The sequence below is a fragment of the Euphorbia lathyris genome, chromosome 5 (genome assembly GCF_963576675.1).
Source record: "Euphorbia lathyris chromosome 5, ddEupLath1.1, whole genome shotgun sequence".
NCBI classification, from domain to species: Eukaryota; Viridiplantae; Streptophyta; class Magnoliopsida; order Malpighiales; family Euphorbiaceae; genus Euphorbia; species Euphorbia lathyris.
In genome coordinates this window covers 14,581,338-14,598,869 of record NC_088914.1, presented here as the reverse complement: position 1 = coordinate 14,598,869, position 17,532 = coordinate 14,581,338, and the positions used below count along the sequence as shown (strand labels likewise).

At 34.7% G+C, this 17,532-nt stretch overlaps 2 protein-coding genes across 5 annotated transcripts; both read left to right on the top strand.

Annotated features, from left to right (window-relative positions):
* Positions 1-3,477: 3,477 nt before the first annotated feature.
* On the top strand, positions 3,478-9,398 carry LOC136229316 (actin-related protein 3). The gene is made up of 9 exons (XM_066018013.1): positions 3,478-4,055; positions 4,159-4,618; positions 5,975-6,121; positions 6,550-6,642; positions 6,821-6,940; positions 7,544-7,654; positions 8,208-8,333; positions 8,424-8,522; positions 8,914-9,398. The coding sequence occupies exons 1-9, from the start codon at positions 4,009-4,011 to the stop codon at positions 8,992-8,994; spliced, it is 1,284 nt and encodes a 427-aa protein (XP_065874085.1). The 5' UTR covers positions 3,478-4,008; the 3' UTR covers positions 8,995-9,398.
* A 2,868-nt stretch (positions 9,399-12,266) lies between these two features.
* On the top strand, positions 12,267-17,345 carry LOC136228838 (uncharacterized). 4 transcript variants are annotated; one of them, XR_010688862.1, is made up of 3 exons: positions 12,267-12,487; positions 13,196-15,293; positions 16,645-17,345. XR_010688862.1 is itself a non-coding variant. In XM_066017321.1 (3 exons), exon 2 carries the CDS (start codon positions 13,210-13,212, stop codon positions 15,175-15,177), a length of 1,968 nt encoding a protein of 655 aa, XP_065873393.1. In that variant the 5' UTR covers positions 12,267-12,502; positions 13,196-13,209; the 3' UTR covers positions 15,178-15,180; positions 16,645-17,345. The 4 variants fall into 4 exon arrangements, 1 of the variants encoding a protein (XP_065873393.1); XR_010688861.1 differs by having other exon boundaries at positions 12,267-12,519; XM_066017321.1 differs by having other exon boundaries at positions 12,267-12,502; positions 13,196-15,180.
* The last annotated feature ends 187 nt before the right edge of the window (positions 17,346-17,532 follow it).

Below are 17,532 nucleotides of genomic sequence, written 5' to 3'. Positions count from 1 at the left end.
AGTCTAAAAAAAACCATATGTTTTCACTTTTTGTCAAATTAGTATTTGGAATTTTTTTTGTCCAAACGAAACTGTGATTTTCATTTTACTAAAAACGAGAATTGTTTAGATTGACATTATAAAAATGAGCATTAATGATCTTAAAATGGAAAATTCTAAGAATTAAAGTTTTTAGTACTACATTTACTATGGAACCAATTTTTTATTTTCCAAAATCATCATTTTCGGAGCTTTCTCTCTCTAAACATTCAATTTCTCTCTTCTTACCAAACAGCATCCAAATAACATCAAAACTAAAAAATTGAAGAATTAAAGTTACTTAGAATATAAACACGTCTTTGAAATTTTCAATTTTAAGGTTGTCAACCCTCATTTTAATTGTGAAGTCTTTGTTTTTAGTAAAGCGAAAAACCTCCGTCATCCTGGTGGCAAACGAAAATCACAATCCTCGTGTGGAAATTTTTTTTTCAGGTACTAATTTGATAAAAAAGTGAAAGCACATTTTTTTTATGTACTTTACCCTAAATTTTATTAGCCTAATACATATATAGTCTTTTTAAGTTTTCCACAAAAACAGATTATTCTTCTAAATAATTCATTAATGTTGAATATACGATAGAGATATAAAAGAAAAGATACAATGTGTTTAATAAATTTTCCTCAATCAGGGTTGAGTTATAGTTTAACTAGGATTACCAATACGTAATATAGATAAACATAAACACTAGTTATTAGATAACTTTAAACAAACCTAATAATTATCTGTTAGTATCTGATGATAGGTAAAGAGATAATTAACAATAATTATCTCCAACACCCCCTTCAAACCGGTGCAACCCAAAAGGCGAGAACGAATCATAGCGGACCGAGCACTTGCAAGCGGCTTGTTTAAGATATCCGCAACTTATCATCAGTCAGAATGAAGCAGGCACTTGAGAAAACCACATTATACTTGTTCATGAACAAACTGATAAGTATCACACCGAAGCTGAGCATGTGGGGTCGAAAAAGAAACAAAACGATGCAGTAGCATATTAGAAAGAGGAGAATGAGGGATGTTATGGGTAATCTTATCTATAGAAGGAGGATAAGACGGAGAATGTGTAGAATTAAGAGGAGAAACTTGCAATATACCGAGTTAGAATAATGCAGCACAAGATAATGCCCACTTCCATAAAAGAGTGAATGAACCATAAAGCTGAGAATTGGGGAACAATGACAAGGAATAATTAGGTTAAGATTTATGGAATTTGAATTCAATTTCAAAAAACAGGAGGAAGGAATCAGGTGAATTGGATGAGAGAGAAACCAAAAAGAGAGTACGATTGCAAGGAAAAGTACTCAAAAGATTATAGAAATTTTGAAAATTTAATCATAATAAAATGATAATAATTTTGGCACATTTATTAATTTGTTAGGGTCATCCTACTTGTAATGTATTTGTATGGAAAAGCTTTTCCTCACTTGAACATTTTGATGGAGATTTATGGCAAAGATTATGCCACTGGCAAATTAGCTGAGAGTTTTGTTAATGCGGTTGGCAATATGGAAAAAATTGCTATACCCAATCAAGTTGTGCTTGATTCAAGTGATGAGGAAGATACTAATGCTAGTGAAATGGCGGAATCTGCCCCTCCGTCAAAGAAAATGAAAAGAGAGAACACTTCAAAGCATAAGGGAGGTAAGAAGAAAGTTAGTGCTGGTAATTCTGAATTAGCAAGCTTACAAAGTTTTATGAAAGATATGAATGCACATCTTTCAACCATGGCTAATGTAATGACCCGTACTGATGAACGTGAGCAATATGCTCATGAACGTGAGCAATATGTAATTCAGAAAGGGGAAAAGGTGTTGGATGAGCTGCTTGTTTTGGAAGGTATAACTAAAAAACAAGCTTTGAAAGTAGCTCAAATTCTAACTGCAGATCCGAACAAGCTCCTGCTTTTTTCTAATTGTCCCGATGCTTTGAAAGTCATGCTTGTCAAAGATTTTCTTGGTGAAAATGACAATGAGGGTGCTTAAACTCTTTCCGGTAATGAAGTATTATGCTTAGAAGACGATTGGCTTTTGTTTTTGTTTTTTTTTTTAAATTTATATGAACTTTGTTAAGTTTAAATTTTAACTTTGATGAACTTTATGTTATTATCAATAAGGGTAGCAAGTGAGTGACGTTTTGGATTGTTTGGGATTATATATAAAGTTATTTTACGTTTTATGGAAACTATAGTAAAAGAGTTGGATTTTTTTTATTATTATATATGAAGTTAAAAACAATAGTTTTTGATTAAAAAAAAAACAATAGTTTTGATTCCCTATTTGAACCAAACATCCACAAAGGGAATGAGGTGGAATTGCATTCCATTTCCTAAACATAACCAAACACATAGGGGAATCAATTTTTATTCATTTCCTTTCCTTTGGTTTCCCTTTCTTCATTCCTTTTCCCTTACCCTATGTGAACCAAACGCCCCCAAAAATAAAAATAAAAAAATAAAATAGAAAGTAAAGTAGAATTTTATAAGGAGTGTAGAAGTTTAAGTTAGAAAGAGAGGAGAAAGGGAATAGAAAACCTTAGGGGGAGTGGGGAATGAGTTATAGGAGTTAGGGGTAAACCCAAAACTAAAAAAAGGGCAAAGAGAATCATTGAATTAGCAAAACAAACACCAACAAAGGGAATGAAGCCTCCCATTTCCCTTACCCTTTCATGAAACCCCCAAACCAAACGCCCCCTAAAAGTGGGCTTACGCGGACGGGACGAATCAATGGATTCATGAATATATTTAAAAGTCAAATACATGAATATCAAGTATAAAATTACAATTCTGCTAAAAAAAAATAAAAAATTATAATTAAATTATTCCATCAACTTAATTTTTAATATATCATTATTTTTTATATATCATCAAAATCATTAGTTAATATACAATTAATTGAAGATAGCGTTTGCTTTGAGCAGGGGTTGTCGATCGATTGAGATTGAGTCGGATAATGCCGAGATAGTGGCGACTATTAATGAGGATAGAGATACTACGTGTATTGGTCGGAACCTTTTCAAAGGTATCAAGCTGCTTCTCAGGAACTTCGAGTGTGTTCGTCTTCGGCATGTGTTCCGGGAGCAAAATCGGATTGCTGATTTTATGGCTAGCAGCGCTCATGCTCTTGAACCGGGTGTTGCTCATCTTCTGCTCCCGCCGGTTGACATTCGAAGGCTGCTGCTGGATGATCTCGTGGGAGCTGGCTTTCCTATGATGGTTCCGCCTTAGTTTTTTTTTTTTTTGTTTTCTTTCATATTTATCAAAAAAAAAAAAAGTGAATTTATATATAAATTTCTTTTTATTTATTGATCAGTCTAGATTAGGCCCAAAACTGTAAAAGCCCAGCCCGTGATCAAGTGTATTCCAAATGTATATTTATGGCTACCAGTAACAAAAGAGAAAATAAATAAAAATAAAAAATGTGGGTCCGGTACACGTCATACAAATCGGACGGTCCAAAATAGTACAGTAGTCAATTTGAGTATCATTATTTAAAAAATACAAAAGAATAAAAATAGGAAAAAAAGAATCGCAGGGAAGAAGAGAGAGAGAGAGAGTCATCGTTTCTGCTTCTCTGCTTTGTTGTGTTAAGCCTGCCTAAGCGTCGATTAGCAAGAAAAGTATCCAAAAACGCACTCCGATTCCAAATTCCGATTCCGATTGATGATAGATAGAGATTGAGTTGTGAGGATGAAGACGAAGTTGATGAAAGGACCTTATTTTATACGCTCTTATTGAAATGGATAGATTGTTATTGTTGTTATCATTATTTATCAACAATAACCTTGCTTTGTCGTTGAGTCGCTGCTTTCACTTGGGATCAAAGTCTACCACCATTAACACCCATTCACCTGCCTTTTTGCGCTTCTTTAAGCGCTCTTCTCGACCATGACCCTCTCCTTTTTACCTTCTTTTGGATCTCATTTGCAGGTCCTTCTTCTGTTTCTTTACCAAACTTTCCTCTTCTCTTCCGATGGACCCTACCTCTCGCCCTGCTGTCGTCATCGACAACGGCACCGGGTATTTTCTCTTCCTCCGCTCATTGTTTTTATTGAATTGAAGGTGTTTGATGGAATTTTCCAATTGAGATTTTGTTTGATTTTGATTTTTTTTTGGTTTTTAGGTATACTAAAATGGGTTTCGCTGGAAATGTAGAACCGTGTTTTATTTTACCGACTGTAGTAGCTGTAAACGAGTCCTTTCTAAACCAAACCAGAACTTCTTCGAAGGCGAATTTCCTAGCCCAGCATAGCGCTGGGGTTATGGCCGATTTGGACTTCTATATTGGAGAAGAGGCGGTTTCCAAATCGAGATCCAGTACTACTTATAATCTTAGCTATCCAATCAAACAAGGTCAGGTCGATAATTGGGATGCCATGGAAAGGTATTGGCAGCAGTGTATTTTCAATTATTTGCGCTGCGATCCAGAGGATCATTACTTTCTTTTGACCGAGAGCCCGCTTACTGCACCGGAGAGTCGAGAATATACCGGCGAGATTATGTTCGAGACTTTTAATGTGCCTGGGCTTTATATTGCGGTCAATTCGGTGCTTGCTCTAGCAGCTGGGTATACCACATCAAAGGTCGGTTTTTGTACATTTCAGTTGAGGCTCTAATCAACGAGAATGAAATGGAAACGCAGGTTGCTTATGACCGGCATTTCAAATTTTGAGAATTATGTTTTTTTTGTTGTTGAATTAGAGCTGTGCAATACATTTTGGATCTTGATAGTGTAGATGGAGATGAAAAATACATGAGATTGCTGAAGCTGAATTTGACTATTGATGCTATCGAATTTTATGTTTATGGTTTATACTTTAGGTTAGCTCCTGATTAGGGGTCCAATCGTTTTTGAGTTTGAAAAATTGTGAGAGTCCCCACATAAGTTTACTTGCTTTTAACTAACTATTGTGTGTTATTTGAATTATTGTTTCTTCTTTATGAGCTGATAGCTGTTACCTTGAGCTTATTTTTTCACTTTAACACTAGCAGTTTAGCTTAATGGTCCAACTGATCAGGATTGAACAGTGAAATTAATGAACACAAATTTTTGTTACTGATCTTTTATCGGAAGTAAAATTGTAGTACACAGCTCTTGTAGTGGTAGGATTGTATATACCAGTACCATGTCAGGAGATCCTTAACGGAATTGCCTGTGATAGAATTGTTAATGGTTTGGATGTTGGGAGAAAATGATGCTAAACTATTCACTACTTTATGATCAACTAATATAAAATCAAAGTTTATTTTACTAATTGAACATAGGAGACTAACATTAATTTGGTCATGATTTGCCTCGTTGTGTTTAAGTCTATGGAAGCTGCAGGTTTGAAATAATTTCATCGTTGTGTGAAGCATTATTTCTCAACGAATTACTTATGCATAGTTCTTATGGATCATTATTAGAAATCCTAACTTATGAAATTTGTGTCATATTGAATGTATATTGGATGAATTGTTTGTCCTTAATCTTAAATACAACACCAATCTGAAAAAGAGGCCTCATGTTTTAGTTTAGAAAGATTTGCATTTTGGTATCGATTATTCTTGAGTTCATTGTATTGAGTTCTTTGCCACTTTTAGTTGTCCCAACCTGCTGCTCTTTTATTTTGTTGCTTTATCTTTATATCTGATGTGCTCTTTCTATTGGATTTTGGCATGAAGGATTTAATTTTGATTACATGGTTGGTGGCTTATTCATTTTTTCTTGTGGTTGGTGGCTTATTCATTTTTTCTTGTTCTTTTTCTTTATTAGATAGTTGAAAAAAATGAGAATGCAGTGCTGGATATACATTTTATGGTCTTAATGCTTTCTTATTCATAGCCATATATGTTCTCTTGCAGTAATATCTAGATGAAATCCAACGCATGTTTTAATCTTGTCCTTCATGCTCTGTACAATGATCTTGCCTCTGAGATTGACATGCATTTCTCTGCAGTGTGAGATGACAGGGGTTGTGGTGGATGTTGGAGATGGGGCTACTCATATTGTACCGGTTGCTGATGGTTATGTTATCGGGAGCAGCATTAAGTCACTTCCTATGGCTGGCAAAGATGTTACTCTCTTTATCCAGGAGCTCATGCGGGTATGTTTTGTTTGCATCTAACATTAGGTTCCTAGTCATAATAAGATACTATAGTATCTTGGTGGTTTACTTTCTAGGATTTAGAAGGGGACAAATTTGAATGGGAGAGGGGGAGGAAAGATACACACTAGTTTTAACAAATTTCCTAGCTTATTTTATTATTCTAAAAAGAAACTAAGACTTGAATATATTGAATTTTCGCTAAGATGCACATGTCCTGAAAAAACACATGCTAGACTGGCCCTTTAAACAAGACACTCCTGAAAATATTTTAACCTCTGCCGAATTAGTAGTTTTCAATGATTTGACTTGTAACTAAGAATTAGGTATTTGGGGATGATATGATTGTGACTAAGAAATATGGATTTGGGATGATAAGGTGACTAGTTGTACTAAGGGCTGCTTGCTTGTTGAAATTATTGTTGCAGGAAAGAGGAGAAAATGTACCACCAGAAGATTCATTTGACGTGGCTCGAAAGGTGAAGGAAATGTATTGTTATACTTGTTCTGACATTGTTAAGGTAATTCTTCTGTTGCAAGAACATCTTTTTTTCATAACTGCATAAGTTTGCGATACATGTTATTTTAATTGCCTCAATTTTAGTATGACAATTTCCACCACTGCAACTCTATTATGCCTTCTGGCATATTTATGATGTAAGCGATAAATGTAATTCTAGATTTCTTTGACGGTTACAGGAGTTCAACAAGCATGACAAAGAACCAGCCAAGTATATTAAGCATTGGAGAGGAATTAAACCAAAAACAGGGGCACCATATTCTTGTGACATTGGCTATGAACGGTTTCTTGGACCTGAGGTTTGCTCTATCTCATGTTTGGTAGACTTTTCTCATTGTAGCAGTTTTGAACATTATATTGAATTGATTTTGTTAAGTACTGCCTTGATTAGTATGAGCTTACAAATGGAATACTATTTTGTTCCCCCGGACTATTCCTGAAAATGCTTGTGAAACCATGATAACCGTATGAACTAATGGCCTCATAAGAATTCTACTTCTTAATATCATTTGTTTGCTTCAGGGGAACTGGGAGTAGTTTTTTGATTTCTGTCGTTCTCCATAGAAACGAGATGTTCTATTTCATTAAATACTCTCTTGTTGTGCATATTTGCTTTTCCTTGTGATCAGTATTATTGGAGTTCTTAGTCTATATTTCTTAGGTAGATATTTCTTCACATGGGACTAAAGGTCATTTCTTTATTATATGGAATGGAACTGAAGTATTGGATAGTAAATTAGGCAATCATGTACTATGCATGAACAATGCTTTAGAATATGTTGAAACCAAGAAGTGGATACGATGAATGAGCAAACAACATTGAACTTTGCTTCTTGTGCATTCCTTTCTTTTACAGCATGCTTCAGCTCTTTGTTTTAATGATTTCTTAATTTGTTGCCCAGGTTTTCTTTAGTCCTGAGATATATAGCAGTGACTCTGTCACTCCTTTACCAGTTGTAATAGACAGGTGCATTCAGTCTGCACCGATTGATACAAGGAGGGCTTTGTATAAGGTACTTTTTTTTTTGTTGTGTGTAACAGTACAACTACAAGATGAATTTCCTTTAGTAACTGCTCTAGGAACCCGCTTTGCAACTGCCTTGAGAAAGAGACTTTCAGGATTCATCTAAGGATAAGGAAAGAAATGGCAGAAAAATCAACCTCTCTGATGCTATCTTGAAAGAAAATTCTGCAAATTGGCATGTAGATTAACTACTTTGCAATGGGCATAAGAATTTCACTATGTACTATGGAAATAATGAGAAAATGTAACGATGCAAAAGTTGTATCTTTGACTAATGGCTACTTAATAATATTTATGAGGCCTCTTTTCTCCATTCCTTGTTAAAGATATGTTCTATGTTCATATTCTTCTTTCTTTATGGTATGGGGATTTTAGTGTAAGAGTTGCAGTCTTCTTTTTCCGTTCTAAATTAAATATTCATGGGCTGTGCAAACTCTTGGGTTTGCACATTGTGTTATTTTGGCTTCTTGTTTTATTTGAAGTTTTTCCTTTTTTTTTTTTTTCCTCTTACCTCTGCATATTGGTTCTAATTTCCATCTCAGAATATAGTGTTGTCCGGGGGATCAACCATGTTCAAGGATTTTGGCAGAAGGTTGCAACGAGATCTTAAGAAGATTGTGGATGCACGGGTTCAGGCATCTGAAGCTAAAATGGATGTAGAAGTAAAAGTAAGCATTTTTAGCGTTGTATTTTTCTCTAGTTTTCAGCTCTATCTACATAACAAGTCTGAGCATCTCTACAATATATTGGGTTTTCAGGCACATCCAGTGGAGGTAAATGTAGTCAGTCATCCCATCCAGAGATTTGCTGTTTGGTTTGGAGGTTCAGTACTTGCTTCAACACCTGAATTTTTCGCAGTATGTATTTATCCTTTCAGAAACTTAAGTTTATTTAGTTTTAGTAATTAGGTGCATAAACTTGCAGAAATACTCGCTTTTGGGGGGTAATCTGCCATGTTCTTTCGTTTTAAATTTGCTTTAGATTCAAATGCTAGCTCTATCGGTTAGGCCAAGAATCGGAGAAATTTTCATGTCATAACCTTTTCATTTGAAATTCCAGTTTAAACTTATGCCTTGGTGTTATCTTGCAAGGGAAAGAAGTTAGCCATTTTTGCCTGTTTTTATATTTAGGGATCCTTGGGGAGGATTTCTTGGGTCTGATTTCACTGTTCGTGGTGCTTACTGTTTTACGAGGTTTTGTTATTCCTTCCGAATTCAAATTTAAGAAAAATTGCCTACTACTGTGCAGGCTTGTCATACAAAAGAAGAATATGAGGAATATGGAGCAAGCATATGTCGGACGAATCCTGTTTTCAAAGGGATGTATTAATTCAGCAGGCATTTTTGAGATAGCAATGACATGATTTTCCATTTCCTTGATGTGCCTCAGTTGCAGTCCTGCATCTTAACGCGGTTTTCATCCGTATTCAAGGGTTGTCTGAGGCAGTGTAAAATATTGACAGTCGATCGGAACTGTAACAGATACAGTGGCTACCTTGTATTGATTCTTTCATTGGTTTCAAAATTCATAGGATGGCAGTTAATTATGTTACTCTTAGAAAGGAACTTTCAATTAGGTAGACATAGTTTGAGCTGAATTTTTAGGCTTCAGCTCATTTAGATTATCTTAATAATTTCTTTCCACATTTCATCCTTTTGTTTGTGTATGATTATAGTACCAAATATATTCATTGGATAAACGAAAAACTAATTAAAATAAGAAATTTCTTTTTATTTACACATGCAATGATGATACTTGTAGATGTGTATCAGGTTTTTGCCTTGGGAATCAACAGATTATTTTGGATTAGATTAGGCTTGTAATAGCAGTAATAAAAGTACAATGCTCCCGTACGTGACTGATTCAAAGTAATATAAATATTTAGAAATATTATTATATATTTTTAAATGGTGATCTTTGAAGATCTGCCACGGGGTGGGCTGAGTCTGGGTCTGGATCGGATTCAACTGGGTTGAATACTAATTTTTTTTTGTCAAGCTCAATTTAGTCCATTTTGAAACCTAAATCCTTGCGCCTATCCAAACTTTTCTTAAAAGTAAATTTAATTTTAAAATTTAATGGTAAATTATATAATAATTTTCTTAATATATAAAATCATGGGTTAAGGTGCAAAAATACCCCTAACGTTTTGGGTCTGGAGCAATTTTACCCCTAACGTCTAAAATGGTGCAATTTTACCCTTAACGTTTGTAGCCAAGAGCAATTTTACCCCTAACGTTGATAAATTGGATCAATTTCAGAAATAATTCATCAAACTGTCTTCTCGGTCATGAATCTTATCATCTACACTTCATATATGCGTCATTTTATCAGTAACAAATCATAAACATATGCTGGGATGTGAAAAAAATAAAAAAATATATTGTCTTTTGTATGAATTAGATAAAAAAAAATTCAAAAAATTCACCGAATTTGTAAATATTAATCTCCAATTCTATTATTAAATTACAAAAAAACATGAAATTCTTTTTTTAGGATGAATTGATATGAAATTGGTGCAAAATAATGAATAAAAATATATGTGTTTTATAATAATATCTGAAATTGACCCAAATTACCAACGTTAGGGGTAAAATTGCTCTTGGCTACAAACGTTAGGGGCAAAATTGCACCATTTTAGACGTTAGGGGTAAAATTGCTCCTGACCCAAAACGTTAGGGGTATTTTTGCACCTTAACCCTAAAATCATCGCAACCTAAAATTTAATGGTGAATTATATAATAATTTTCTTAATACATAAAATCATCACAATTTCTGTAAAATTAATATAATTATATAACTACATAATAAATTATGCATAGAATCCACAATAATTTAAAAGTGAAAAAAAAAAAAAAATTCTATTTGTTTTTTAATGGTACAGATACAGAGTGTATATTTTTGTTTTTCAAATTCTAGATGAAATTTAACAAGTTATTAACTTTATCTTATTAATTCTTTTTTTTTTTTGAAACTTATAGTTAACTCAATTATAATTATATACATGAGTTTCGGGCCGGTTGGACCAACTACTTAAAATTTATGTCCAAACTATAAAGAGTGGACCTGAACGAGTTGAGCGGGTCAATGGAATGATAAACATTGTTTAATAGAAATATTTAAATTACGTTTGACTCACTCGTGAATATGGTACGAAAACGATAATAATCCAATAAATGGATACAATTATAACACACTCTTTGGTGAATTGGTGCTATTCATTTAACCTAAATTGATAACTGATATGATATGTATACGATCCACTTATAAATATAAATTTTAAGGAGTAAATAATAATTGAAAAAAAAGTATATATTCAAACTTTAGTGAGGACCGTTTGGTATTTGATGTGGATATAAATATAAATGTTAGGATATGAATAATAATAAAAGATGAGGGTAAAATAAAAATAGGACATTTAAGAATTATTATTCCATATTTGTTTTGTTGGATATGATAAAGATAAAACAATATATTATATTATATTATCTTTATTTAAACTACATAATATTAATTTGAGGGATAAAATTATTAAAAGATAAATAAACTTTGATTTTTTTTATCCCTATCTCATCCCATTTATCTCCTAAGGTTGTATTTATATGTTCGATTAATAAAATTAAAAATATATAAATAAAAAAAGTATAGGGTAAATGCCAAAATTTAGGGGAATGTAATTGGGCTTTAGTTAATTGTTATCCTAATGAAAATGATGGCAATTAAATTTAAATGTTATGAAAGAAAAATAGCATCCACATTGACAATGATGTTTTTCCTGCCCTATTTTAATTAAACACCTTTTAACACCAATTTTTTACACATAATAATCCTGTCTCTCATGCTTACTAATTCAGGTAATAAAATACTTATCGTTTTAGGACAATATCATTATTTTTAATTATTTTTTATTTTAACAAAGTTAATATAATATTTAATATTTTCTTTTATTAAAATTAGTGTTTTTTAAAAGCAAAATGATAGTGTTAAAATGGTTATAATTCACAAATATAATTTTTAGAGTAAGTCTATCCACTCACAAGGCGGACAAACTACACGTGTCGATGATAAAGTTTGAAATTTTAGTTGTGTGATAAATTAACTCTTATTAAACATAATTTATTATCTTATTAAATACCCTTGTTTTATCTTTAAATTTATTACAACCGTTGACACTTTCCTAAACTATAATGATCGAAATTAAGTATCAAAGTAAAAACTAACTTTATTATCATTCGATTGTTCAATTAAATAAAAATCAAATTTAATAAAATACTATTTTTTTTGTTTTCTGTTTAAGGAAATTTTATAAATTAAATAAAATACTATTTAACGAGAGTTAATGTTCATCACTCTTCTCTATAAGTACGTGTATCGAAAATTAAATGTAATATTTCTTCTTACGAACTCGGCATTTATTATGAAATTTATATAAATAATAAGTTTTTAACTACCCTCCATAAATATCTTAAATTTCTTGAGGAATTATATTATTTTAGTTAGTAAATAATAAAATTGAATATGAAAAAGATCATGGTTAGAAATTAGAAGAATGGAGTAAAATGATGTGGGTTAGACAAGCAATAAAGAAGAAAGCACCGAGATTTCATGTACAAGGTCAAAAAGGAAGGCCTGCTGATAAAAAATTGGGAAATTGGACAAAACAGTGAAAAGAAAGAGGAAAATCAAAATTGTAGACCCAGTTGAGACTTGAGAGAGAAAGAGAAAGCTTGCGTATCTGTCCGGTGCACGACGACGACGAAGAAGAAGAAGAGACGAAGATTAGACTAAGCGGGACATCTCTTTCGTATTTCTGTTTGAATCTGTAATTTTTCCATAGGTTTGCTTCCTATAGCTGTAAGATTTCGGGAATTAGATTTTCAAACTCGGTTCATGATTTTATCACATCTGTATGATATATATGCTGTATTTCTAGCTGTTAATTGCGTTCGGGTAATAGGTGCTTGAATTAGATTTATCTTTTTGGGTAATTTTTATGTTATTTGGCATCTGATATTTCATTTTTGTAATATTTTCAGTAATCTATTGAACAGATACTGTTGATTTATGTGCTTTTCGCCTTTTTAGGGCATTTTAATGTGGAGTTTATCATGATTCATGATTTTTTTAAGAAGTGGCTTTTGGTATTAAGACTAATTGATTGGTAATCTTGCTATCTGGAGGCTGGACAGCTAATGTTTCATTTGAAATTTTAATTTTCTGTTTGGATTGACGGTAGGTAGATGTAGATCTCCTTTTTTTTTCATGCTGATTAAAAAATTCTCTTCTGTTCTCACGATGTGTCTATGTCAAGGTCTTCTTGTTTTTTCATAATTACTCTACTTAGATTCTGTGTTTACTTTTATAGCGAGCATATTATATTTTCATGTAATGGTGTGGATGAAGCAATAAGACTTGATTTCTAATGAGTCATGGTCTTGATCAATTAATTATTGTGTTTTTCTTGGGAATTAATGTTGGTTCTTGTGTGGACAGAGATAAATATATTTTTATTTTCATTTATCTTTGGCAGTTTGAACGTATCTAATGGCTGATGAGCAAATAGATTTTGGAGATGAGGAGTATGGAGGATCTCAGAAGATGCAATATCAGGGAAGTGGGGCAATACCTGCACTTGCAGAGGAAGAGATGGGGGAAGATGATGAGTATGATGATCTCTACAATGATGTCAATGTTGGAGAGAACTTCCTTCAGATGCATCGAGCCGAGGTTCCACCACAACCTGCGAGTGTGAGCAATGGAGGATTCCAAGCTCGTAATGCAAATGAATCAAGAGTTGAAGCTGGGGGAACCCCACAAGGACTAAATCTAAATATTCCTGCAGTTGCAGTTGAACGGAAATATCCTGATGCTGCAGTGCATTTTACTGAGCAGAAGGAAGCTCCCATGGGCGTTAAGGTTCAGGAAATGGGATCTATTGGCTACCCAGATGGATTGTCTGTTGCTCAAAAAGGAGTTGTGATGGACTCAAATCATGACTCTCAAACCCGAAATATAGGGATTCAAGGATCTGCATCAGTGCCCTCTGGTATTACTGTTAATCTTTCTGAAGTGAGTAGAAAAATGACCAATGAGCCTGCACCTATAACAAATTCCAGCAGCAGTGTACCTCAAGGCATTCCACAGATGTCAACTAATCAGATGAGTATGAATATGGATGCCAATCACCCTTCCATGAATGAAAATCAGATTCGGCCACCTATAGAGAATGGTGCAACTATGCTGTTTGTCGGAGAATTGCATTGGTGGACAACTGATGAAGAGCTGGAAAGTGTTTTATCTCAATATGGAAGGGTCAAGGAGATAAAATTCTTTGATGAGAGAGCTAGTGGTAAATCCAAAGGTTATTGCCAAATTGAATTTTATGATGCTGCAGCTGCTTCTGCATGCAAAGAAGGCATGAATGGGCATCTTTTCAACGGGCGAGCCTGTGTTGTGGCGTTTGCTTCTCCACAGACATTAAAGCAGATGGGGGCTTCTTACACAAACAAAAACCCGGGGCAACCTCAGTCACAAAATCAAGGCAGGAGACCCATGAATGATGGGGTGGGAAGAGGTGCAAACATGAATTATCAAGGTGGAGATACTGGTGGGAGGGGCTATGGAAGAGGTGGGTGGGGCCGAGGCATGCAGGGTGTTCTGAACAGAGCCCCTGGGGGTGGAGGACGAATGGGGGGAAGGGGAGCAATGGGTGCTAAGAATATGGTTGGAGGTAATGGTGGAGTTGGAGGCGGCGCGAATGGTGGAGTCTACGGACAAGGCCTTGCAGGTCCTGCTTTTGGTGGACATGCTGGTGGAATGATGCCCCCGCAGGGTATGATGGGTGCTGGATTTGACCCAACATATATGGGTCGAGGGGCTGGTTATGGAGGATTTGCTGGTCCCGGTTTTCCTGGTATGATGCATTCATTCCCGGGTGTTAATGCAATGGGACTTGCTGGGGTGGCTCCTCATGTCAACCCAGCCTTCTTTGGCCGTGGAATGGCACCCAATGGTATGGGAATGATGGGCCCCTCAGGAATGGATGGGCATAATGCTGGAATGTGGTCCGACACAAGCATGGGTGGATGGGGAGAAGAGCCTGGCCGTAGAACAAGGGAATCAAGTTATGGTGGTGATGACGGGGCTTCTGAATATGGCTATGGAGAGGTGAATCACGAAAAGGGGGCACGGTCAAGTGCTCCGTCTAGGGAAAAGGAGCGAGTTTCTGAGCGTGACTGGTCGGGAAACTCTGATAGGAGGCATCGCGATGAGAGGGATCATGACTGGGATAGGTCTGAAAGAGAGCACAAGGAGCATAGGTACCGTGAAGAAAAAGAGGGTTACAGAGAACACCGGCAAAGGGAGCGTGATTCCGGTTATGATGATGATTGGGACAAAGGGCAATCTTCTTCGAGATCTCGGAGCAGGTCCCGTGCAGTGCCTGAAGAAGATTACAGGTCTCGATCGAGGGATGTGGATTATAGCAAGAAGAGGCGCTTACCATCTGAGTGACGTGTAGGTTTTCAAGGCCCCAATATTATATATTTATCTTCTCCCGTGGAATGCTGCCACACACATTCAATATTGGCTGCATTGACCTAAAATGCGAGTGCCTTTTGAGGGAAGAAGTAAGTTCTACTCGAATGGATTACAGAGAACAATAGATGTTGTTGTTTTCCTACTGCATTTTAAAGAACATCATTAGATGAAACTTAATATTTGTGTGCTTAAAAACATTAGCAACTCTTAGATGCATACCAATGTGGATATTCATTGTGGGTTTGGACTTAAATATCCTTCATCTGAGCATCCTATTGGTTATATGATTAGTTTGAAAGCTCTAAATGGTTATAGTGCCCTTGATATGCTTGGAACCTTTGTGTGTTATATGATTGTCCTAGACGGTGGTTAGCAGACCTTAGTTTGTTCTGTTTTCTTTTAGCATAGTGAAGGCTCCAATTGGTAGCTAGAACCTATAATAGTGCTTAGTGATAAATTTCATTGGAGAATGGTGTGTCTAACTTTTTGTGGTTGAATTTCTGTTAACTCTCAACTGGGTATCTTCTGCACACTTAGCTTGGCTTGAGGGTCAACTTTTGATTGCATTTTGTACTCTTGTCATTCACGTGATCTGAATTTGGCATGTGCTATCGACCAAAGAAAGCTATATCCAGTTGATTTGTTTTTCACATGACATTATTTTTTCTACTTATTTCTTTTATTCAATCTTTTTTTAATGGTTTTTGTTAATCAGATAATCAAGGCATATTTGGTGAAACATGTCAGACCAAAATGGTTCTTGTATCATTAGTGTTTGTGAGTTGCTAGTACTTTTTGCTATCATTACTTTAGTTCCTAGTTAGGTAAAGAAAATCTCAATTGATTTTACCTTTTTGGTTCTTTAATACTTCAGGTGGCATTACAAGTTCAGTGCACTAGGTTTACAGTGTGATAGAGTCCTCATTGTGTTCATTGGATAGTTCATAGTAGAGAATGTTCGTCTTTTGATTTTTTGTCTATTGATGCTCTGCTCCACAAGAGCCTCTCTTGCTTGTCATTTTGATGCATGCCTTCTCATATCCTGTTTGATAGGGTATAACTTCTCGATGTGGGTTTAATAGTTTTTCTTTCTCTCTTTTTATGAAGTTTTTCCTATTTCTCTGTTTCTGCATTCATTATAGCATCACGGTTATGAACTCTAGTAGCAGTTGAATCATGAAAAAAATTCCACTTTATGAAATTTGTCTTTGTGTTCATCAACTGCATCTCTCATATCTATGTAGGTATAAATGAAAGTCTAATGCCATTGGTTAGATTAAAAAAGTAATGGAATTGAGAGTTTGATTTGCCATTAGGGTATGCTGTAATGCTCCTTCTAACATATTGGGTGTTTGAGGCAGATTCTGGGTGGGGTGTTTTTACGAATTTATTTTTCGAATGTCTATTGACATGGGGGTTTTGTTTTTACCATCAATCCAGGGAGTGAAGTGGACAACTCTTTGTTGTCATGATTGATTCTATCTAGAGAAGATGTGTTAGATGCGGTGCCTTCACTGGATTGCTTCTATAATGATTTTGATCTGCCAAGTGTTCAAAAGAAGCCTTGCCTTGACTATTTTAGCTTTCACAATTTTATGTTTCACAAGTGCGATTTACATGTAAATTATGTTTCGGCAAGATTTGTCTATGTGGAGCTGTAGTATAATGAGGATGTCAACAATAAGTTTTAGAATACAGTTTCCATGTTTCTTCCATGTAATTGGATGTATGTATTAGGTCCATTCATGTAACGGCTTTTGTTTTTTATTTCGACCATGAGCTTGTAAAAGCCTTCAACCCGTTCTGAAGCCTTTCTGTAAATATTCGAAGTTTTGTAATTCTTGTTGTCATATACATTGTTTAGTTAAAAGGTCGAGCTGAGTTACAAAAGTACTATGTAAGATGGGTAGATGTTCCCACTATATTTTGGTCAATGTAACATTGATAGAGATAGAACCCGATTTTGAGGATATGTTCCTTCAAAGCTCGAAGGATTACGTGTAAATTTGAGATGTACCTTGATTTAGGAGCTCTGTTTGCTGCAATTTTTACAGATGCAGTGGAACTAAAAGAGCTGTGATTGTTTTTCCTAATGTAAATCATGTTTTGTGGTTTGTACAAATGTATTTTTTGTTTTTCCATTTGTAGATTGTACATTAGGATATAGCATTTCTTATAATTTTCCCAATGTACATTAGATTATAGTTTTTGGTATCTTTCTGTATTTGTCCCCGAGAGCAGCAACTTCTTCGAAGGTGCACGCTCAGAGTTATGGCAGGCACTACATGATGCGATTCTTGTAGTTATTTGTTAGTTAGAGCTTAATGT